This window comes from Telmatherina bonti (assembly GCF_933228915.1).
Source record: "Telmatherina bonti genome assembly, chromosome: 24".
NCBI lineage: Eukaryota > Metazoa > Chordata > Actinopteri > Atheriniformes > Telmatherinidae > Telmatherina > Telmatherina bonti.
In genome coordinates, this window is record NC_136633.1 from 12582531 (window position 1) to 12606791 (window position 24261).

At 38.7% G+C, this 24261-nt stretch overlaps 2 protein-coding genes across 5 annotated transcripts in view; both read left to right on the plus strand.

Annotated features, from left to right (window-relative positions):
* The first annotated feature begins 208 nt into the window (after positions 1 to 208).
* On the plus strand, positions 209 to 8453 carry cyp20a1 (cytochrome P450, family 20, subfamily A, polypeptide 1). The gene is made up of 13 exons (XM_079263660.1): positions 209 to 368; positions 817 to 866; positions 1087 to 1253; positions 1342 to 1487; positions 1562 to 1729; positions 1851 to 1929; positions 5147 to 5259; positions 5336 to 5390; positions 5498 to 5618; positions 5764 to 5875; positions 6265 to 6329; positions 6453 to 6542; positions 8113 to 8453. Exons 1-13 carry the CDS (start codon positions 297 to 299, stop codon positions 8261 to 8263), a joined length of 1389 nt encoding a protein of 462 aa, XP_079119786.1. The 5' UTR covers positions 209 to 296; the 3' UTR covers positions 8264 to 8453.
* Positions 8454 to 9795: 1342 nt separating this feature from the next.
* The window catches only part of abi2b (abl-interactor 2b), a 29767-nt gene continuing 15301 nt past the window's right edge, over positions 9796 to 24261 (plus strand). For all 4 annotated transcript variants that reach the window (XM_079263713.1, XM_079263710.1, XM_079263711.1 and 1 more), the window contains exons 1-4: positions 9796 to 9922; positions 19482 to 19649; positions 19778 to 19954; positions 21394 to 21497. In XM_079263713.1, the coding sequence (XP_079119839.1) occupies positions 9806 to 9922; positions 19482 to 19649; positions 19778 to 19954; positions 21394 to 21497 (566 nt within the window). In that variant the 5' untranslated portion in view covers positions 9796 to 9805. The remainder of the gene's footprint in view (positions 9923 to 19481; positions 19650 to 19777; positions 19955 to 21393; positions 21498 to 24261) is intronic.

A 24261-nucleotide genomic window follows, 5' to 3' on the forward strand; every position in this document is an offset into this window, starting at 1 on the left:
TAACATGAAACAAATAAAAACAATAAAAGCAAACTCAATCTGGGTAAAATGCCAGTGAATTTAAAGACAGTGAGACTTTAAAACAAAGTACTTTGTTTCAATCAATCAAGATTGATTTTACTTAAATTGACAGATTTACCACACATCGATGATTTCTGAGTTCTACTAGTTTAGTCTCTCTGCTTGGCTGCCAGGCGGTGTAGTCGAGCGCAGAGACAATGTTGACGTGGTGACGAACTGCAGTCATTTTTATGGAAATCTCCAGTTTTACATGAGGAGTCTTTAGCAACGCAGTCATGCTGGACTTTGCCATATTTGCGGTCACGTTTGTCATCATTTTAGTCGGTGCTGTTCTCTATTTGTACCCGGTAAGTTTTATTAGCTTGTTACGTTAGCAAGCTGCTAAATCGCCAGTGTCCATGCAAAAAAACTGGTGATTTAATTTAACCATCCTGATAAATAACCTGGAACTGCTTATGTTAGTGTATTACAAACTGTACACTATATTTGGGAGCTTATTTAGTCTTCGGCATTCATTTTAATTAAATGTCAGCAAACTAAAGTTAATAAAACACAACTTAAAGAAGTTACTGGTGATGCTATCATTGTGAAGATACATGGAGGAATTCCCAACAAGTTTAATATATACTCTGATTTTTAAGAAATATATTAGATAAAGTTGCCATTAATTATACCATTAAGTTCAGGCAAGCCCCTTAAAAGAAAAGGTAATACCGAAATTAAAACATTTTTTAATGGTATAATCATGTTTTTATTGGCATATTTATCATGAATATAAATGTTGAATCTTTTCAGTCATCCAGAAGAGCTTCTGGTGTCCCAGGTCTCTATCCCACAGATGAAAAGTAAGTTCTTATATTTTTATTTGCTGTTGCAGCTTGTGTTAACTTTAATGGTCTGAAAAAAATGAATTATGAAAATATATATACAGCCTCCTAAAGAGTGTTAAGTGAAATTTACGGCAAGAGAAAGTAAGAGTAATAACAAGAAGTTAACAATAAAATGCCATAACACATGGTCAGAAAAGTGTGTGTGACCAGATATTGTATTTTATTGCTTTCTCAGAGATGGAAACCTGCAGGACATCATCAACAGAGGCAGTCTGCATGAGTTCCTGGTCAGTTTGCATCAGGAGTTTGGCTCTGTGGCTTCGTTCTGGTTTGGTGGTCGTCCGGTGGTCAGCCTCGGCTCTGTGAAGCACTTACGGCAGCACATTAATCCAAACCACACCAGTAAGGGCACCGGTCTTGATGAGATACTTGGTTTTTGTTTATGTTGCGTCACATAAGCAGTCTTCCTGCTTCTTGCGTTGACCTACAGCTGACTCTTTTGAGACGATGCTGAAGTCGCTGCTCGGCTACCAGTCAGGGATGGGAGGCGGCGCCAACGACTCTGTGATAAGGAAGAAGCTGTATGAGACTGCCATCAACAACACTCTGAAGAACAACTTCCCTCTCATACTCAAGGTTTTCACCACTGATGACAAGCTAAGAATGTTGAAAATCCAACGCTGCAAATTGACGAATATTTGGTTGTCAAGGTTGCAGACGAGCTGGTTGGAAAATGGAAGTCATTCCCAGAGGCGCAGCATATCCCGCTGTGTGCCCACCTGCTGGGTCTGGCCCTGAAGACCGTAACCCAGCTGGCTCTGGGTGAGCGCTTCAAAGATGACGTGGAAGTCCTTTCCTTCCGCAAAAACCACGACGTGGTGAGACTTTGCTTCGGTTTCTCTTTGGCAGCACTTTTACACATCAAAATGTGTTTTGTTTTGTTTTGTTTTTTTGTGCATGTTGTATTTTCCTGATAAGTCCGTGCTCTGATGCCTCCAGATCTGGTCAGAAATTGGGAAAGGCTACATGGATGGTTCCCTTGAGAAGAGCTCCAGCAGAAAAGGGCATTATGAGAATGGTATGTGGAAGTATTGGGCTTTGAGCTTCTTCTTGTCTTTGTGTTTATGTTCCTCCCCGAATCATCCTTCTCACACCTGCTGTGTGTTGACATGCTGTCTACTTTTGTGAAGTAACAGGATGGGAAGTTTGCAGATGCTCATCTGTTTTCTTCTGTTAAGTCTCTTGACAAACAGCTAGAAGCAGGAGACGGCGCATTCAGGCAGTCTCAGTTTTGAGGGATTGACACTGATTTATTTTTGTTGCAGTGTGAAGAGTTTAGAAGCAGGGTGAGGAGTTTAAATGCATTAGTGCAACCTGCAATCCCAGTGTGAGTGTCAGACAGACATATCAGTCAGAAATGTGTGTGTGGGACGAAACCCAATGCCAATGGAAGATGCTCAGACAGGTAACAGTCAAAATATCCTCCTGACTACCAGGAAAAAAAATGTGTCGCTACAAATGTCCCCTACGGAGGACATTGCTTAAACTATTGTGGTAAAATATAGCTATATTTATCTAAGAAACGATCTAATGTGTTCATAAGATATTCAATGAAAATATAACTACAACATTTCAAGTAAAAATCAGCACAAAGAAAAGTATTATGCACTTTTGCTCTTCCCATAAAACATGCTTGTTGCAATGGAGGCCATTTTTCTTGAAGAGAGAAAGAAAGTTCACAAAGCCCCAACCCCACAAATGTGGTACCATTTAAAAGCACTAAATGTCCTCTTTAAAGACCAAAAGGTGTTAGTTCAGTAGCATTCAGGGAGATACAAATATTTAGGTTTACAAAGGTCTTCCACAGAGGACAAATTTGAACTACTGGTAGTCAGGAGGTTAAACTTGCTATTTATAACCATTTGGGTGATTTATGAAGGTTGCACATATCTGAAGCATTGGCTGTGCACTTTCTCTGAAATGAATGTGCATTACTTACCCTCCAAAATATAAGAAGTATGTTTGGGTTTTTTTTCTGTTTTTGTTTTTAAGCATAGATGTTTTTGCCAGACACTGTCTGTGTTCTAAAAATGTCCTCTGTGTGTGTTATAGATTGTCATCGTCTCACCCAGCTCTTCTTTACAACTAGCTCTTCAAATGTTTTGAGTTTTTCATACCAGTGGAAATGCAGAAATGTCTGCTCCCTGCTTTTCCATATTAACCACACCCACTTTAAAGTTTTGACCAATCACACAATAGTCCTGCTCAGGCGTTGAACAGCTCATGTGAACTCCCAAACAGAAGAACAAATTTCCCTGCTATTGCAGAGCATGTTCTGGCCTTAAAGGACCCATATTATGCTAAAATAACTTTTGGAAGGTTTTCTAAGAGTCATAAATGTCTCCATGTCCTGTGTATGAGGCACAGAAATGAGAAAATTTTCCAAAAAAAGTACATAAAGTAAGGTCAAATAAATCAGTCAAAATGAATAAATGAATAAAAAAAAGATACATTTACATTTTGAAAAGTAAGTAGTTTATTCATTTTTCTATTTTAAATTCAGTCCCACATGACAAGGGCAAACACACAAAAATAAAATAATGAAAATTCCAGTTAGAACTTGTTTTTCTCCTAACTTTTAACATAAAAAGGTCCAATTATACAATATAATCTTTAAACACCGCCACTCACTCACTGCATATTAAAAACATCGGTTTGGTGCTCAAATGTGACGGCAAAATAAACAAATACTTATCAGTCCAGGCAGGGTTAAATCTGCTGTTTTTGTTGTCACTTTTGCGTTTTGGGACAGAGAGCGACATGCTTGCTAGCGTTACTCTTACAACTTCAAAACACAACACCAGCTGGGGTTAATGTTGCTAGGCAACCAAGTGTTGCATTCATGGTCTGCATAACTGTAGGATTGTAGGCCACCTAATCAGCGTAGGAATGACTGAAGGTTCTTGATTAATATCTTTGTTGTTTTACATGAGCTGGGCCACATAGAAGTTGGATCTGGGCCGCATGTGGCAGCAGAGCAGCTTTTGGAACCGCTGAAAATAAGCACCAAGGCTGAATTTGCTTTAAAACACTTTGGAAACGATGTTGTTGGACTTTTGACACCCACATGAAATTGCTGATATATATTTCTTTTTTATTATTATGGGACCTTTAAAGGATCCATGTACTCAAGATGTGATATTAAAGTGACTGGTAGTTCAGGTGTGGTCAACAGAGTCTTTTTTTCTTTTGCTGAATTTGGGCTTAGAAGTCATTTTATAGACAATTTTTGCTACAAAAGATTGTATCTTCCTTCATTTTTCTCATTCAAAATGTTTATTTGACATCGTTTGTGAGATTTAGGGACATCTAGTTGCAAATTTGCAAAGTGCAGCAACCAAAGCCCTCCTGCCTTTAAAGCAGGGGTGTCCAAAGTCGGTCCTCGAGGGCCGCTGTCCTGCAGGTTTCCCATGTATTCCTGTTCCAACACATCTAGCTTCCACTAAATGGATCAAACAGCCAATGACGTGCACAACTGATTAAGCTCTACTACTAATTAATTTGAATCAGGTGTGTCTGAGCAGAGATACATAGAAAACCTGCAGGATTCTGGCCCTCGAGGACCGGAGCTGGACACCTCTGCTTTAAAGCATAGACTTTACTTTCGTGTCATTCAGCACTATTTACTGTACAATGAACAAAATTCTGTTTTCCTGTCACAGAACAGTGCAAATAAAAAGGAGAATAAAGACCTTAATATAAATGTAACAATAAAATAAGTTAAAAAGTAAGACAAAGTATTTACACAACAGCATAAAGATAACAATATGATACTTTTATCCTGTCAGTTTACAGTCAGTTTTATTACACACTGTTGATTTTAAGTCTACACTTACTAAAAAGGCAAAAACTGATTCTTTCTCAGTGTTTTAGTACAGAACTTCTTGGATACCAAGTAAAGTTTTGAGCCTGAAATTTGTTTAATCGAATATATCCTCATATAGATGTTTTTATTTGTGCAAAACAACACTTTGCTGCAGGGGAGCAAGCTGCTTTTCTGGGTCAAGGGTCTTTGGAACAGTCTTGTAAGAGACTATGTTGATTATTTGATGCTAACCCTGAAAGATGCTGTTGCAGTGCGAAGTTTCCACTCACTGCTGTGGCTAATTCATATTCTTAACTAATTATATCTCAGCTTCTTCTTTTCTTTATGTCTCATTTATCTGTTTCAGTCAGAAAAACCAAGCTATATAGATTAATTCTGTTAAAAAAAATCTTTCTTCCTCTGTGGTCAGCCTTGTCAGAGATGGAGTCTTTGCTGCTGTCCGTGGCGAAGGAGAGGAAAGCCCAGAGGAAGCAAGCAGTGTTTGTGGACGCTCTCCATCAGTCCAGCCTCACAGAACGACAGGTGGACTCACAAGTTCTGCTTTAAAACCTTTGAAAACTGTGAGAAGTTGTCCTGAAATGATTATTGTTTGTTTCAGATCATGGAGGACTGCATGGTTTTCACTTTGGCTGGATGTGTCATCACTGCAAACTGTAAGTGAAACTCAATAAATCCGTCATAAATGTTAAATAATTTCTGTTTTTAGAAGCTTTTTTCTTTTCCATCCCTGAACCTGACATGCTAAATAATGTGTTGGCAGTGTGTATCTGGGCACTTCACTTCCTCTCTGCCTCAGAGGAAGTCCAGGACAAGTTGTACCAGGAGCTGGAGGAGGTTTTGGGCTCTGATCCGGTTACCCTGGATAAGATTCCTCAGCTCAGGTGAGACGAGGATTCCCGTCTCATCCAGAAAATATGACATCTCAAACCAAGAAACCTGATGTTTGCTCCAGTTTCAGAAAACACAATCAGCTTCAGATTCTGCTTGCAGACTTCAGTGAGTTGATTATATTTCTGTCTTTATAAGATACTGCCAGCAGGTCCTAAACGAGACCGTGAGGACCGCCAAGCTGACCCCTGTCGCTGCTCGGCTTCAGGAAGTGGAGGGGAAAGTCGATCAGCACGTCATCCCCAAAGAGGTACCCAGTTCCTCATGTTTGTGGTGACAACATCAGTCCATAAACCACTGAAAGGCAACGATTTAAGTGTAAATGTAGATATTTTTGTGCATTTCTACCAGGATTAAAGTGTTCAAAATGCTCATTTAAGTTTCCATGTTTCACAATACAACTTTATTTGTATAGCGCCACTTCACAACAATGTTGTCACAGGGCGCTTTACATACACATCATTTCAATACATTAGAAACCAACTGATAGCATCGAGTCATTACTTCGATCCAATCCCCCATCCTGAGCATGCATGCGGCGACAGTGGGAAGGAAAAAACTCCCCTTTAACAGGAAGAAAACTATAAATACTACTAAACAGAAAAAGCCATAATGATGTTGCTTGTTGTCGTGTTTCAGACGTTGGTGATCTATGCCTTGGGAGTAGTTCTACAAGATGCTGAGACCTGGAGCTCCCCATACAGGTTTACCTGCTACACACACACCATATGTTTTACCTTTGGGACGCTTTCAGAATGACGACACATCTCTGAGCCCGTGTGGAAGATTTACATTGAAATGAGCTTCACTGGCTTGTTATTCGTCAGGTTTGATCCAGATCGATTTGAGGAGGAAGCTGTCAGGAAGAGCTTCTGCCTGCTCGGCTTCTCAGGGAATCAGACGTGTCCAGAGCTCAGGTAAAATCAGTCTCTGTTACAGGAAAAAAAAAGCTTTAAATTGATTGATCGCCGTGTCTCTAAGTGAACTAGAGACAATTAATACACTTTTAAACTGTATTTTAGATATAAAGTCACGGATGGCAGAGAATTTCTTACAGCTCAACCAGGACAAAACGGAGGTTTTAATTATCGGTCATGAAAACAAGAGAGAGATCATTTCATGCAAAACTTTAGACCTTCTAACTGTGTGAGAAATCTGGGTGTTTTATTTGACTCTGAGCTGAATTTTATTCCACACATCAGAAACGTCACAAAGACGGGATTTTATCATCTAAAGAATTTCTCTCTCTTGCCAGCACAGAGAAGCTAATTCATGCTTTTATTTCTAGTAGATTAGATTATTGTGATGCCTTGCTCTCCGCTCTTCCTAAAGAGTCCATTTCAAGCTTACAGTTCAGTCAGCAGCACGAGTTCTGACGAGGACCAGAGAGCGGGAACACATTACTCCAGTTTTAAAATCGCTGCATTGGCTCCCCGTGCGCTACAGGATTGATTTTCAGATTATTTAGGTGATTTTTAAATGTCTTAATGATCTTAGGCCTTCTTATTTATCTGACATCTTTTTAAGATATGAGCCCTCGCGGACCCGGAGGTCCTCTGGTATCTTTTACATATTCCTAAAGTCAGAACCAAAACTTAGGTGAGGCCTCTCTTCATCCCGATGGTCCCCGTCTGTGGAACGGCCTGCCAGAGAACCTCAGGGCTGCAGAGACTATTGATGTTTTTAAAAAGAGGCTCAAGACCTTTTTAGTTTAACTTTTAGATTATCTTATCCAGTTTTTAGTCTATGTAAGGATTGTTTATTTATTCTTCTTGTTCTATTTTACATGTTTATTTCTTTCTGTTTTTATTGCTTTATTTCCTAAATATTTTATTCTTATGCTCACTTTTATTATGTATTTATTTATTTTGTGTTCCTAGATGGTTCCTTGTAGGTCTTAGTCTTGTTTGATCTTAAGTTCTGTTACTCCAGTGTTTTCCTGATGAGGATCCGCCACGCTGGGGGCCTTGTCTATTCAGTTTGCCGGGTCGTTGCCATGGGGATGGCCTCTGACAGGTTGGCCCTTGCATTGCAGCCATTTGGCTGTGGTATGGATCGTGGCCAACCCTGATTCATGGCCGTTCCAGTGGTCAAGAACCCTATGGTTATGGGTGAACTGGCCCCTGGTGTGAGGGAATCCCCGGGACATAGTTTCCTCACAGTTTGCCAAGCCAGATGTTACCTCTTTTATGTTTATTCTTTTACTATTATTATTGTCGGTTAAAGAGACAAAAGACTATTTTAGAAGCTTTAACATGAGATTGTGTGTGTGTGTGTGTGTGTGTGTGTGTGTGTGTGTGTGTGTGTGTGTGTGTGTGTGTGTGTGTGTGTGTGTGTGTGTGTGAATGATGATGTGTCTATTTGTTTTACTTGTTGTTTTAATAAATGTGAAGCACTTTGAGCTGCTTCTTGTATGAAAGTTACTATACAAATAAACTTTGTTTTTATTGTTAGTAGATATGCTGAATCTTGTTTGGTTTCTGTCAGGTTCGCCTACACCGCAGCTACGGTTCTGCTCAGCACGTTGGTGCGTCGACTGAAACTTCACCAGCTGAAGGGACAAGTGGCGGAGGTTCGATCTGAGCTGGTGTCCACACCCAAAGAGGAAACCTGGATTACTGTCAGCAGCAGAAGCTGAAAATCCTGCAGGGGGAGAGATTTCCTTATGCAGAAAAGCAACAAATTTAACATCAGGATTGGGAAACTGGCAGCACAATGATAAAATACTGGTCTCTGTGCAGGTCGGGTTTGGACTTCCCATCTGTTCTGTCATTTCCACAACGTCTACTTTGAGTCAATTCCTGATTTCTTTTTGCCTTGTTTAAAAGAGCCACACAGCATTATGTCATTTAAATCCTTTTTTTAAAAAAAAAATTAAAAAAAAGACATCTTGTTTAATAAATATTAAAAAAAAGATTTTGTGTGTCATTTGTTTGTCTTTAATCGAGCTTTTTCTGCTAATTTATGTAAACAATGTGTCTGGATATTCTTAAAAATGCTTTATGAGGTCTATATGTCAATTTCAAAGGGCTCTTCACACCCTCTCCACAACACAGTGAAGAAACAACAAAGTGTGTTCAGAGAGAGGCTTCTTCAGGTCCGATGTAAGACTGAAAGATACAGAAGATCATTCCTGCCATCAGCCTCCGGAACAAGTGCTCCTCAAGTTAATTATATACTACAGTATTGATTTTAAGTATTTTTCATTTCATTTCATATCATTTAGAAAGGAGTACTGGGCCTTTAAAGATTTTTTATGCAAATTATTCTTCAGTTTAAATATAAATTTAAAGCAAGTATTAACTGGTTTATTGCCTAACTGATTAGATATTTCTAAAGTTAAATCCCATAAAATAAAAGCTTCTGCAAGTAAGATTTTATTTCCTCTAAAGATTTAGAGACGATAAAATTAAATTACAAGCTTTTTATCATGAGAATTTAAATAGCAGTGTTGTTGAACCGAAAACTAATATTTTGCAAGCCACAGGAGGACTGAGCGGTGCAACACAGCGGTACCCCTTGTAAAATATTTTTTCAACCAAGTACCCCTTAACCAGTGCAAATTAGTTTTGGTTCAGAAAAAACACGAAATACAGCATTTTATCATTTCTGTTTGGCTTTTTAAACTTTAATTGTGTTTTGCACATCTCTACTATACCCTTCAACCAGGTCCCCGTTGTTTTTTGTTGTCAAGGCGACAGTGGGGTTCAAATCACGTCGGCATCTGGGATTTTGGGAAGAATGAAATGGTGTAAATCTAAATGTAAATTTAGTTTATGAATATACACTTACATTTATTGGAATATATAAAATATTTATATGATATTTTATTTAAGGATGTTTTTTTTAAAAAAACAAAAAAAACAAAACGTAAAAAAATATACTTTTTTTTTTTTTTTTTTTCAAAAAAATTTCACATACCCCCTGGAATGCCCTGAAGTAACCCCAGGGGTACGCGTACCACCATTTGAGAAACATTGCTTTTAATGCACTGGTTTTAACCAGGTAAAACCTGGGTAAAACCCATAGACATCATATATATGACATCATATATATGATGTCTATGGGTTTTACCGATGATTCATGGTGGGAAGCCCTGCTGCTGGGACAACCCTGCAGTACCGCACGCAGCCGCGGTGGCGCGAGCGAGTCCGAACAGCTCTCCGCTAAAGATGTGAAAATGGCGGAGCTACAAATGCTTCTGGAAGAGGAGATTCCAGCAGGACGAAGCGCATTATTAGACAGTTTTACCAATTTGGAAAGAGTCGCTGAGTACTGTGAGAGTAACTATGTCCAGGTAGGTTGCCATGAGCATGGCGGGGAGGATAGTGCCGTATTTTTTTCTTTTAATGTTTGTTTGTTTTCATGGACGGCATCACTAGCTGATGCTAGGCTAGGCTAGCTGATGCGGTGCAAACTAGCTTCGAGTAAAACGAAAACAGCACGCTGTCAAGCCACTAAATTTGATTAAATAAAAAGCAACAGTAATATTCAGTTATCACATTTACATTATTTTTTAATGCACAAGCGTTGACATTTAGTTTACATTTCCTGGTCAATAACCATGTGTAAGACTTGTACGTCTGTTAGCTGGTTAGCTTGTTAACCAGCCAAACGGGATCGTAAAAAAATCAATTCCTGTGATCTGTGATTTGTACGGGATCCATTCCTGTCGCTGCACCAGGAAGCTAATCATACACCGGTCAGTGATAGGGAGATATTTAACCAGACTGATCTGCGATAAGCTTGGTTGACAGCAGATAAGCCGCCTGGACCACACGACAATCACCTCTGATTTATGATGCTGGGCTAAAACACTTGTAGTGTTGCAGCAACATAAAACATGCAAATTGCTTTTTTTTTTTTCTTTTTTTTTTTTATAAAGCACATTTCACAGGTTTTTAGAAATGCATCTATGTCTAGTTAGTATAGCGCAGTGTTTGTATAATTTCTGTCAGCATATTTGCATACCATCGTCGCTAATGTGTGTAGTTTGAGTGCCATGAACTCCAGTAGGAGCTTTTCATATTTCCACCAATCTTTGTAACAATTGCTCAGTCATCCTGGGCCTGCTTTCTTTGATAGGTGAGAAATTCAGAACCAATGTGGTAGTGTGAAAAAGATTGGACAAGGTGTGACACTTGAATCTTGACATCCTTGGCAAACAGCGCTGATCAGGTCTGACAGGTTGGAGGATGAGGATGAGGAGGGGTTGGTGAGCCTTGGATATTGGCAGCTTGCTGGCTGGCTGCCTGGATGCCCTGTTTTCTTCTCACCCTGGACTGGTCTCCCAGCTGCTGTCAGATGTGTGTTAGCATTTATTGATCAGTTGGACATGAGTTTCAGTCAGGCTGGTGTCACGCCTCCATGTGTGTGCAGACAGGTTTCTGGTAGCATCATTCACCAAGAATTCACACTTGTTGAACTTGTAAGGTGCATTTCTAAGGAATACATAATGACTGCATTTATTTTAATTTGATTGGCTGGAACTGAGATGCCACAGGTGTGGGGCCAACGTGTCAACTACATTCCTGCTGCAGATATTAGTGATACCAGGTGATGTTTTGTTATTTAGGTGTTGCAGATCTACTCAACTTCTTTCAGCAACCATCCAAAGAGTAAAGCTGGCTCGCTTTAAAAAGATGTGGGAGGACTGGAAGCATTTGTTGAGCAGAGGCTGTTTGTTTAGTGGCCCTTTGACTGTAACTGTATCCTGATTCCTGCTGTAGGAGGAGGAATCTTTATTCATGTCTGCTGAAATCATTGATGACTTTAGATATTTTCCAGATTGCAAAGGACCTGGGTCAAAATTTACCATATTTATTTGGATTCAATATTCACTTAGCTTTTATTTATGCTTACTTAAACAAAACAATTTCACTCAGTTAAGGAACCTTCTAGACATTAACGGCATGAACGAAAATTAATGTTTTCCTCATCAGACCTTTCATTGGCTGTTTTTTTTAAATTTGCATTTAGAGTATCTGGATAGGAAAAAGTGAATAGAAACTTTAAACAAAGGAAACAGCACTTAACTAATGTTGTAATGTCAGTACAAGTTTAAGGCTGTGTCCACACGTAACAGGTATCTTAATAAACCAAGATATTTTTTACGATTTGGCCTGTCATCCACACAGACGCGCAGACCTCCAATCAAAGTGAAGATTTGTGAACATGTGGACGTAAATCATCAAGGTTTTAGGTTTCAAAACTTCACTAGAAAATGCTCTGATATCACATGAGCACCATGCATTACACTCAGAAACAGCATGGATGCACCAATGCCGATATCAGTATCAGCTCAATACCAAGCATGTGTACTCATACTCGGTATTAATAAAAGTGTACCGATACCACACTATGGTTTGCTGCTGTGTTTGATGACATTCTTCTGACATGTTTTAAAAGAAATAAATGCCTTGAATGTTAAAATGTGACATTTTTTGTTACACTAAAAGCGAGATCTTTCTTTCAAAACCACAAATTTATAGTTGTATTTAGGTAAAATGTGCCAAATCAATATAAAACTTGTTGACATTACATCTGTAATGTTATTATATTCGTATTGGTGAGGTAACTTCAGAAAGGATTGGTCATTTATTACAACCTAATGAAATCATCCACAGTTATAACAGCGGTAATAACTAGGACTGTGACCATATGCTTTGTCCCAATTCGATTCAGATTTTTGGGTGCCAATTCGATTTAATTTGCGATTCTCACAATTCTTCAATATTGTTGATAGTTGTAGATTAAAAACAAAAAAATGTAGAAAACTTTTTTTTCCCAAGTAATTTTTATTTATTGCAATTAGGGACAAACAACATAGTAGCCAGATCATCATTCCTCTGCTGTAATGCCCAAGAAGACAAGTAAAAAGATTAATAAAAACAAAAAAAAGACTAATTTTATAATGGGTTATTTTTAGTTATGTGGAAATTTTTATTTTTTAATTTTTTTTATTTTTTTTTGTTGTTAAAAAGTCTATTTTAAAATTGTGAAGCAAAAAAAAATCCCAATTTTCAATTTTTTTTCAATTCGATTTTCTCACCCCTAATAATAATCATGTAATGTTCACATGAACACATTTTGTAATGGCAAATATCTGCATTGGCAGATATTAAAGTTTTAGAGTTCGGTATCGGATCGTAACTCCCAAAAAGTGGATCGGTGCGTCCCTATACCTGTGTAGTTGGATGTAGGTGGATTTTTAATGTAAAAACTAGGTGGTGTGGAATGAAGTTGTTTTCTAGTAGGAAGAGCGAGGATATTTAGTTTCCCAAAAACCCAGCTACATGTGCACGTTGCTTAAGTTTACATGCACAAGTCAATATTAAGTGTTTAACATGTTTCTATTCATGAAAAAGACTGGGAAATGTAATGTGGAAACAATAGGTGTATAACTCTTTAGTTAGAGATGCGGCTGCTTTTCTGTCTCACTCGCTGTTTAATTGATTCATCTAATAAGATGTGCATTCATTTAGTCATGATTGATTTGTGTGAGCAGCAGTATTACAGCAAATATTTACCAGAATTGCATGTTTGCATGTGGGTTTAAAACCATTGAGCTGAAGCTCGTTGTTTGGACTCCTGTTAAATACAGACCTGGACATATAACTAAGAAATCTGGAATTATAAAAGGAAAATGTGTCAGAGCCTTGAATGGAGCTGAGATTTTTCCACATGGCTGCATCCGTGCATCCATTCATCCTTTTGTGTTGCACTAATTTCAGTGAAACTGACTGCAGTTCAGTTCGCATCAGCTCATTTGCGAGGATCTGAATCCAGAATTGTCTATTTCCTGTTGCTATTTGACGTACAGATGGAAGCTGGACGTCATTAAGCATTTGCTTATAAATGCTTTTTGCATTACAAACACACTTTGAAGCTATTGCTTGTTGAAACGGACACCTTCGGCTCGTGGCTTCAGTGAGGTTACTGACCCCGGCATGAGTAGTGGTTGCTGAAAAGATGGATGCAGTATAAGGAATAAACAATGCTGAATCTTTCCAGGTTTGTGTCTTGGAATTGTAGGCCTGAATACGAGGAAATTTCTTGAAAATGTTTGGATTTTTAAGCTGCGTTTTCAGTAATAGTTGGGATTTTCAAAAGGAATAAATCTGTCAATAAGCAAGCAGAACTAAAAACGCCTCTGTGACCGGTGCAGTGAATCAATCTGTTGCGGCAGACAGTAGTGGAAACCAAAGGGTATTAATCAGTTAAGCTCCAGCTGATTTCCCAAACTGATCAATTTTTACCAGCAATTTGCCCACATAGGATTCAAGTTGACTTTTATCAGCAGTCAAAGATAAGATGCACAAAAAGTGTGGCTGTCTTTGCTTTATTATGTGGCATGAAGAGGTTTTCTGTCTATAAAATGTAAAAGAAGGCCAGCGTGTTGAAATCCAAAAGGTTTCAAAGCAAAGAACAAGCTTTTATCCTCGCATTCATATAAATAATTACATCCTGGTACTGTGCTGAAACCGAGCCTTGCCCGTTGCAGAATCACTGAGCATTAAGGATCACAGTTTTCCCACCAGAAACCTTCACTGATCCATCCGCCCTTTGATGTTCCCCCCGGTGTGCCCACGCTCTGCCCACGGCTGAAGCAGCTTCCTCTGATGGCGCCCGTCACACCGGCTGCTGCTGCTTCTGCTCTACCAGCCGTCGAGGCATATTGTCTGAGAGAAAAGTTGCCTCTTGGCACTGAAACCCTTTCAGCAGTTCATCTGCATCCTGCTGCTACAGGTTGCATTCAGGCTCCTGTCGGTACTTTCAGTTCTCTGCTTCATTAGCGTCTCGGTGCCGCGGGGAGTTCAAGCCACATCTGATGTTTTAGTTTGTGAACAAAAAGACTTGAACTCATTTAACATCTCATTAGAAGTCTTGAATGCAGTTTAGCAATCGATCGATCAGCAGTTGGTTGCCCAGCGGTGTTTTTGATGTATAATTGATCATTTTTAGATGCTTTTTTAAAATTTCTTTTTTTATTTTTTAATGCTAAAAAAGCACAAAATTTCCTGTGACATCTTTGTTTTGTTCCAAAGACATTGAACTATTTTTGCTGCACGCTCATTTTCATTTTCTTCTCTAAAGCTCGCCGTTGCCTTTGACGTTTATTTGTTGTTCGTCAAGCCAAGTGCACTGCACCTGTGCGTGAGCTCGCATGCAGGCTATGTGATGAATTCCTGCTGTCCTGCCTGGAAAAACAGACGAAATAAAGTAGAAGCTGATGAGGTTGTATGCAGCTTGCATTGTTATTAAGGCGCTGGTGGGAAAGTGTCTGAAGGCACATTGTTGGTTCTTTGTCACTCAGCCAGTTTATTGTGCTTTCTGTCGTTGATACATGATGCAAATTAGCACAAAATTAGCACAAACTACACATCTTTTTTTGCCCTTTGTGTCCCTCCTGAGCAGTTTGATGCACCCAGAAAATGATGGGAAATGCTCTGTTTTTGACTCTGTGGACATTTGTGTTTCCACTGTGAAGGTGTGGGCATCTCCACGGGCAAGATGTACTGAAATACGTCTTTCTGATGATGCTGATGTAGCAATAAAAAGGAAGGATTTAATCAATTATCATTAGGAAAATGAGTCTAATTAGACAGATGTTAAATAAAGTGAAAATGTTTAAAAATGGGATCAATAATGGCAATTTTCAGTTTAACTGATGGTAAATTGTTTGTTAATTAATGGGATGGATAAAATGCTAAATTGAAGGAGTATCTATTAGATAAAGTGGGTACATTTGTATACATAATAGCTTATTAATTATCGTGAGATTGGGATCAGACTTAAAATTGATCAGTTTTTAATCCTGAGCTCAGGAAAATTAGCCTATTTTAGCTGATGATGACAGAGTTTTTGCTCCATATTGACATGAAGCATCACACAGTTGCTGCACAGCCATGATGTGAATCTCCCGTTCCTCCACGTCCCAAAGCTGCTCTGCTGGATGTAGATCTGGTGACTGTGGAGGCCGTTGGAGGACAGTGAACTCATCGTCATGGTGGAGATGATGTGAGCTTTGTGACATGGTGCATCATCCTAAATGGTCAGCAGCAATACTCTTGGGTTGGGTGTGATACAAAGTGTGCCAGGAGAATATCTTCCATGTATGAAACGTTGATAGAAGCCAGGATGGATCCATGTTTTCAGAATGTTTCCACCTAATGCTGATCCTACTGTCTGAATGTGGAGCTGACATGGAGACTCATCAGACCAGCAATGTTTCTCCATCTTCTACTGTCCAGTTCTGATGACTCTGTGGGAATCGTAGCCTCAGTTTCCTGTTTTTACTGACAGCAGTGAGCTTATCTTTTTCCTGCTGCTCACTGGATATTTTCTCACATGCTGAGATTGATCTTCAAGTCATCTTGACCATGTCTAGGTGAATTTAGTGGTTATCATGTGATAGACTGGTTTGATGTTTGCACCAACAAGGAATTGAACAGTAGCGGGTAGGGCTGGGCGAAATTACCAAAATCTCATATCACGATATAGCTCGTTTTCTATCCCCATAACGATATTCATAAATATAAAATTGCTTGTGTAATGTTGTGTCAGTCATCTGTTATATGTCAGATGTGATTGGCAACGGCAGCAGTGATCTTCTTCCATCTGGGGGAACTATGGCCGTATGACGTTTCACAGGTAAATGCCTGCTGTAGCGTTTGTGTCTGGAGTTTATTATGAGCGCTTTCGCCTCTACTTGGCGCTGCTTTTGTGGCTTTTGCTGGTTGACTCTATTCTTTATTCTGTATTCTTTATCCTGATTCCTGCACAGGTGATAAAATGAGTTCCCGGTAGTTGTGTCGGAGTCTGTTGTTGGGACTGTGAGCTAGTCTGTTGTCAGTCTTTTTATATCCAAACTACATCCATGCAACAGAAATTTCCCCTCTTTTATGAACAAGCTCATCAGTTTGGGTTGGCTGGTCATCTTTTAGTGAATTACCTGCTCTGAAACACGTCTGCTACTGTCTCCCTCCATGTTTGTTTTTACATTGCAGTGTGCATGTCGTAAAGCGCATCTTGACTGAAAATACTACAGTAAAGCACCTTATTGTGGGGTAAACAATAGAGCCTTATATGAAACAATAGACATTTTCTATCGTCCAAACGATATATATTGTGATATGTCTAGCCCAGGGGTCGGCAACCCAAAATGTTGAAAGAGCCATATTGGACCAAAAAAACAAAAACAAATATGTCCGGAGCCGCAAAAAATTAAAAACCTAATATAAGCCTTATCATGAAGGAAACACATGCTTTATGTATCTATATTGGCTATATTAGCCTACTATCAAAATGACTAAGATGGCTACAAATACATAATGAGCCTTAATGATAAAATGTTTATTTTCCTTGCTGTGCATCCTGTAGAGAATGACGCACCACGTGATTATTCTGTTGTACGATGGCGTCTCTTGTTTAACTTCATTACTATATTAATGAATTATGTTTCTTATCTTAATTATGAATTATGTTTCTTATATTATCTTCATTATGTTTCTTATTCTTATTCTTATCTTCTTATGCCCCTTATCTGGGCAACAAACAGAGCGCAATAAAACGCAGCCTGAATTTATAAAAAATAAACCAATAAATCAAATTAATACAGTTTGATTACTGTGCAGATGCCAAGCAAGTCAGTGCAAGGGTAAAACGCAGCAGCATCCTCTTCTCTTTAGACATGCAACCCACGCAGCTATCCTCCGACCTAAGCACCATTACCAAGTGTCATTCCAGATATATACTGACAAAAATCAGAAATCATTTTATAAAAACATCCACTTTGTTACTCAATATGTGTCCATGAAGTATTATGTTCTTACCCGTTTAATGTGACTTATGTTGTTGGACATCACTGGTCAGCTTCTCAACATGTAAGATGTAACTTGTGCTGAATTAATGTCCTTAATTTGCTGATCGGTGATGTTGCCGCCATTTTAATGGTCCTTTCCTTCACTGTCGTAGCGGAGAGGGGCATGTCTTTGATTTTCTGTCTGATCTCGGTTTTGTTTTTGAAGTCTGGAAATACGTGTCCTGATATGTTGATGACTGAGTCCTTCATGTAGTCACCATCTGTGAACGGTTTTCTACGCTTTATTATCTCCCAGGTTGCAACAAAACTTGCAGCAGTAATGGAGTTTGGAGATGCAATCCACTTAAATCTATTTTTGCGCTTCTCTAATTTCTCCAGAAGTAATGCAATCGCACTTTTTGTGTCACTCCCAACTGGGTACTGGCTGCAAATGTAGCATGCTTTCCCTGGAAATGTCTTTCCACATTACTCTTTTTGTCATTTGACAACTTCTCGCTACAGAGCAAACATTCAGGCAATCCTTCCGCATTGGCAATGAATGCAAATGATTCGGTCCAAGAAACGTTGAATCCTCTGTTCTCCTCGGTTATTTTTCTCTTTTTCCCTTTGGGATCCATGGTGCATCACACAGCCGCTGTGTGTTGTGGTGGCACCTGCCTCCTCCCGCCCTGCTGATAGGCTATGTGTGTCGCAGGCTATGACGCAAATCTTCCTTGATAGAAATGTTGAAATTTAATATTTATTCTACACATTTTTTACAGCATTGGAAAACGTTAAGAATGTTTGTGTCATGTTTGTCCTCCTACAGAACCAGATCAAAACAAAAATATAGATCTTTTTCCATTTTTAAAAAAAACATTTTTGAAAAAGCTCCAGGGAACCACTAGGGCAGCGCTAAAGAGCTGCATGCGGCTCCAGAGCCGCGGGTTGCCGACCCCTGGTATAGCCTATTGACTGTATATAAAGAGATTGATGTAGCCTCCGTGACGTCACCCGTAAGTTTCTGAAGAGCTGAATTGAAGCTCGGTGGGCGGTTCCTACCATCGCCATGTTGGCAGGGTTGCAGACTTTTTGCATCTGTAGCATGGATGGGATTTATCCCTCTGGTCCTCAAACTGATGTTGGAGAACTGAAGATGAACTTACGGGATTATTAAACCATTTCTACAGTAACTGTAGGGCACAAATTTAACTAAGTTTCTCCTGAGGTGGTGGAGTTGATATTGATTCAGACTGGACCAGACAAAAACTGAAACATGGAAATATTTCTGCTGTCTGGTCACTGACCTGAAATGTAGGCATGTGTGGCGTAAAGCTTTTAACCTCTCGGTAACTGATCTCCTTATACATATTAAATATGATCCTATATTATCCTATATTAAACAACGCTTGCACGACGCGCAGAGTTGTTTAATAATACTGGATAATTGTGTTAAATAATCGAGATATCAATTTCAGTCAAAATAATCGAGATTATATTTACGATTTCGTGTTTTCAGGGAAATCCTGATTAAGATTTTACTTTTTTTTTTTTTTTTTTTTGGGAAGAGTTGCAACAATTTTACGGAGAGTAACTTAAAGGGCAACATTCTATATTAATAAATTATAATGATAATGATTTAGTTTCTTTGAAAGGAGAATCTGTGTTAAAAGGGATGGTCGATTAAAAAAAAAAAAAAAAAAAAAAAAAATCAATCAGCATGCCAATTTTGTACAACTCATAATTTCCAATACCGTTCTCAACCATACTGATAGCTTTGAGCAACTTGTGGCAAACAAACAAAAATATCGGGCAAACTATATATGACATTTCCTACATTTAGTCAATTTGAGTTTGAAGTGTCGCAGCTGCAGAGTTTGATATAAAATGTGCTTATTATGGGAATGTGTCATTAAGAAATTACAAACAGACACCAATAATTTCTGATATTGAATTTTAATATCAATATCTTTTCTTGAAATGAGCAGGAGGTTCCCACAAAGAGCATCATGTTGCTGCAAGATGCTTCATCCTTCTGTTGCTTCTGCTTCAGTCTCCAGACAAGCAGAGGGCTCTGGAGGAGACCAAGAACTACACCACCCAGTCTCTCGCCAGCGTGGCCTACCTGATCAACACGCTGGCCAACAATGTGCTGCAGATGCTCGACATCCAGGCCTCGCAGCTCCGCCGCATGGAGTCCTCCATTAACCACATCTCACAGGTGGGGAGCCGACACGCCATGGAAACACACCTGCCGGGAGAAACAACCCGGCGCCGTCTGCTCTGTTTTTCCTCTTAACCTGCATGAGAGGTTTGAGGTTTGATTTCAAACGTGCTTCACATCCTCAGACGGTGGACATCCATAAAGAAAAGGTGGCCCGGCGGGAGATCGGCATCCTCACCACCAACAAGAACACATCCCGCACACACAAGATCATCGCCCCGGCAAACCCCGAGAGGCCTGTACGTTACATCCGCAAGCCCATCGACTACAGCCTGCTGGACGACATGGGTCACGGAGTCAAGGTTTGTCCCTTTCTGAACTTTCTACGCTTCTTTTCTCATAAAATACAGTTTGCTTTGCTCCAGACTTTAACACAGCAGTAGAAATCCTTCCCAATAATCTGCTCCTTGTGATAAACAGTCACAAGTGCTTTATTTTAAGTGTTCACATGCAAAAGAAAAAGGTTAAACATGCTCTTAAGATAGCCTGGAAGAAGCGTGTCTTTCATAAACGGGACTGTGTTTTTGCCGCTTGCTGCTGATGGAGAGGACTTGCAGAGGTCAGACACATGGGATCTCTTGGGTTTCGCTGGGTTTCAGAGTCAAGTAATGTAAGAATAAATCAATGATTCAGGCTTTTCAGCTGGAAACCAAAAGGAAAGTGAGTCACCTGCTGCTGGAAACAGGTTTCTGTCCTGTTGTTTTCTAAAACAACATATAGAGAGGTTTATTTTAGAAAGCAGGTTTCATGCAGACCTTCTGAACAAAGGCCGGCTTGTTCCTCAGAAAATCTTACTGCAACGTTACAGAAGTCACAAAGATCAAGTCTGAACAATGAGCAACTGTTGCCTGAATCCCAACATGCATGAATAATTGTTTGTTTTTTCCTCTTTTAAACACTAACTACCTGATTTTCTTCTCTTTCTCTCTCTTTGTGCTTGCCACATTTTATCTTTATTGTCAACCCTAGTGGTTGCAAAGGTTTAAGGTAAGATATGTGAAGTTAACGAGGGAGGGTTTGGTGTTTAGTTTTACTCCGAAGGAGTTTGGTTTGTTTTTAGCTCTTTTCTTTTATGTTTTATTTAGTTTATTTACTGATAAATTAATGTTATCTGGGGCTTGAATGAAAATGTGGTGGAAAATACAAAGTTGAAAGGATTTTTTTTAGAAGAATTTAAAGGGTTTAAAGGTAGAGTATGTAAGATTTTCAATAGTTTCAAAATAAATTCACTAAAAAAATAACTACAATCATAATTATTTTTTAAACATGTAGGTTCCAGTCTGTCCATATTTGATGTGTTATTAAATTACAAGTTTAATTAATAACAAAGACCCTTGAATGTTTTCTGACCAGTAAAAAAAAAAAAAGTACTTTTTTTCCTCCAGTAGGGGGAGTATAAGCCCATTTATTGCAGAGCGACTTTGAGCTACAGCTCACAAGCGATTCCTGCCCTCATTGGAGCTGGCAAGGAGGAGGGGTGAGGGGTGAGTTTTCCTCATTACTGCCAACCTGTGGTCGTTTGTGGAGGTAGCAGTTTTGTGGTTTTGCTCACGACCTGGTGTTTGCCACCTGGTGGTGGAAAGTATCGCCTTGAAATCTTACATACTCTGCCTTTAAAGGTAAATTCAGTCACGTTTTTGTAGCTTTTCCGTTGTGAATTCAGTCAATTTGTTACGCTAAGCTAACTAGCGCCGATTTTTTTTGTCATTCTGTTTATGTATTCACATCTTCCTGCTCACAGGCAAGCGTGCAAAACATGAAGGCCGGAGGAGGCCCGCTCCCTCGCACCAACCCCCCCACACAGAAGCCCCCCAGCCCGCCCATGACAGGCAAAGGGACCCTTGGGTATGTAAGCTGTAGCAGTGCGTGGCCAGATGGGCACACGGATGAGCAGAGTTGCGTCCATCTGAGGCTGTGTGTGTTCATAGCTGTGGGAAAGCCGCTCACATGAGCCTGGTTGCTCCTGGTTGCATCATCACCCCAGAAGCTCTTGGTTTTAGGTTTTTTAAAGCTTTTTTTTTTCTCCCCCCCCTCCTCCTCCCTCGTCACACTGGTGGTCTACATTGATTTAAAGCAGATTCTCAGCCTGATTTCTCTTTGTGCCTGGAGAGACTTTGAGGGGAAATATGACACCTATGTGCCTTTCATCTTGAAAAAGAATGGATAGTTTTTATCGATACCACGTGATATTACTTATACTTTTTATAGATTCAGTGATTTGTTGATATTTATTGATTTTTGACTCTTCTGGACCAATGTTCAGCAATTTCCTGCCTGAAAATCCAATCAAAATCAGAGAGATAATGTGAATAAAATACTATTTAAATATCAACAAACAATTGAACTGCTGTAAATTAAGACCTTAAACCTCAGAAAGCTGCATTTTAAAACCTCCCGTTTGCATGCAGACACATATTAAAGACTTTACATCATTAGATGGTTTATATTTGTACTTTAATGGACAAATCAATCACTTTCTTGAATTTCTGGAAGAAAATTGATGACGATGATCTAAGTGTGAAAGCATCATTCAAGTTGGAAAACCGGAGTAGGAAAGTCCATTTGTTTGCACTCAAAGGAACATTTTTATTTGATGACTGACATAAAATGAAGCTGATTGACTGGAGATTGTTAAAAATCTAAATATAGTTTTATCAGCTCTTTTATTTTTTCAAGAGTTATGCAATAAAAAGACTGATTCTGGTCTGTCTGGAGATTAAGCAAACACAATCATGATTATACGCTATAAATCTGACTCAACTTTTAAATTTCATCACTATACTTGATCACTTTTTTTAATAATAGATGATTTATCCAAGCGTCAGCGGTTACAAGTATTACTGCTTGTCCTTTAATAGGCTAAAAATATATACTTGCCGTGGTAACCAGGGTGGGAAAATACCCACTTTATTCTGAGGTTTTACCACACAAGCATGGTTAACATCATTTGCCAGTTTGAGTCCAGCAGCAGCGTTTGCATGCCGGCTGGTCAGAAACAGGAAGCCTGTTGTGTTGTCTCCAGTGTTCAGAGGCGCTTTTCTGCCACATCAAATTCCTAGTAAATAATTTATCTCAGCTTTGTGGTTGTTTTCATTGGTTGTTATGTATTAATGAGGTTTATTACAGGAAAACAAAACCCTGTAATACACCTCACTGTCCTGTCATTTGTATTTGCAGGAAGTGGTTGAAATTGCAGGTACAATTTAGATGTTTTGTTTTTTGTTTTATATGATTTTATATTATAATTTTTTTATTTATCAAAAAGATGTATTCACTCTTTCATTTAAGATTAGGCTTTTTTTTTTATTTTTGTCTTTCTTTGTATTTTAGATTTTTTATTGATTTTATTTTATTGATTTATTTACATTTTTTACTTTCTGAATTTTTGTAATTTAAATTTATATATATATATATAATTTTTTTTAGATTTATTTAGATTTTTGTACTTATTTTATTTAATATTTTAGTGTGTATTTTACCTTTATTTCATAATTTTTTAATTGCATTGATGTATTTAATTTTATCCTTTTTTAACTTTATTTCTGTCTAAAATTTTGTTACAAATAGTTTTTTTTTTAACAAATGTTTGAGTGTTTTGTCTTTTTTAAATTTTATTTTTGTTTTTATTTTGCATATAAATTGACTATCAAATTGACTAGGGGTGGGACTTGATTAAAATTATTAGTCTAATAAATTACATACTTTGTAATTAATTAATCCTAATTAATCCCATTTTAATTACACAACAATATTTGCCCTAAAAAGCCATTTTTTTTATTAGTCAAATGGATTTTTAGATTGAATGGATCAAATATCAAATAATAAACATAATAATATTGTAAACTCAGACTCTATTGATGTATGAAAAATACATTTATTTTAGTTTCTATTCCAAACAATAGAAAAAAAGAGAAAAAACTTCCTGCCAAAACTGAACAGACCTAAAAATAAAATGTAATTTACCATCTCCAGTCTAGATCATGTTACAGTACCTTTAAATGTTTTCATCCAGACACTACATTAATAGACATTATTAAATGACCGTAAACCAGTCTGATGTAGCTTCAGTCTGGTCATGCAGCAGGAGGTGTTCACCTCCTCCTCTGACGTTTGCGTGTAGCTGGATGCTGCATGAGGACCGAGCTTCTAGTGCGTTCTTCTGGACGGGGGAGGGGCTTTTGCAGCAGCCGCTTCCGCTAACCAAGAACAGTCAACAATACCTGCTTTCATGTTACTCACCAAAAGTCTCCAATATCAGCAGAAAAAGTCACTGGACTTGTTGAAACTCACCTTGTCTATAAACCGAGTCACTAGAGGGTCTGAAAAATCCCTAAATGTAGCGAAAAGAGCTACATTTGAAGCAGAACCGTCCCGTCTGCATCAGTGTGGTTGGTGTACCAGAACTATTTTGCTATTAAATGCGTTAATTTTTTAACCTGTTAATTTTTCTGTAATTCAGGCATTAAAGTCCCACCTCTAGAGCAAACATAAACTACATCAGACCTGATCTTTATCACCGAACCGTAGCTTTCCTGCTCCCCCCCCCGACTGTGTCACAGTGTGATGTTTTCTGTGACAACAGCCGAGGTTTTTGTGTTTTCCGTTGTGT

Bases quoted from the DNA above. Each gene is read 5' to 3' on its own strand.
- cyp20a1 (XM_079263660.1), top strand. From the start codon at position 297: ATGCTGGACTTTGCCATATTTGCGGTCACGTTTGTCATCATTTTAGTC. The intron at 369-816 runs GTAAGTTTTATT...GAATCTTTTCAG, and splicing joins CTGTTCTCTATTTGTACCCG to TCATCCAGAAGAGCTTCTGG. The intron at 6,330-6,452 runs GTTTACCTGCTA...GTTATTCGTCAG, and splicing joins ACCTGGAGCTCCCCATACAG to GTTTGATCCAGATCGATTTG.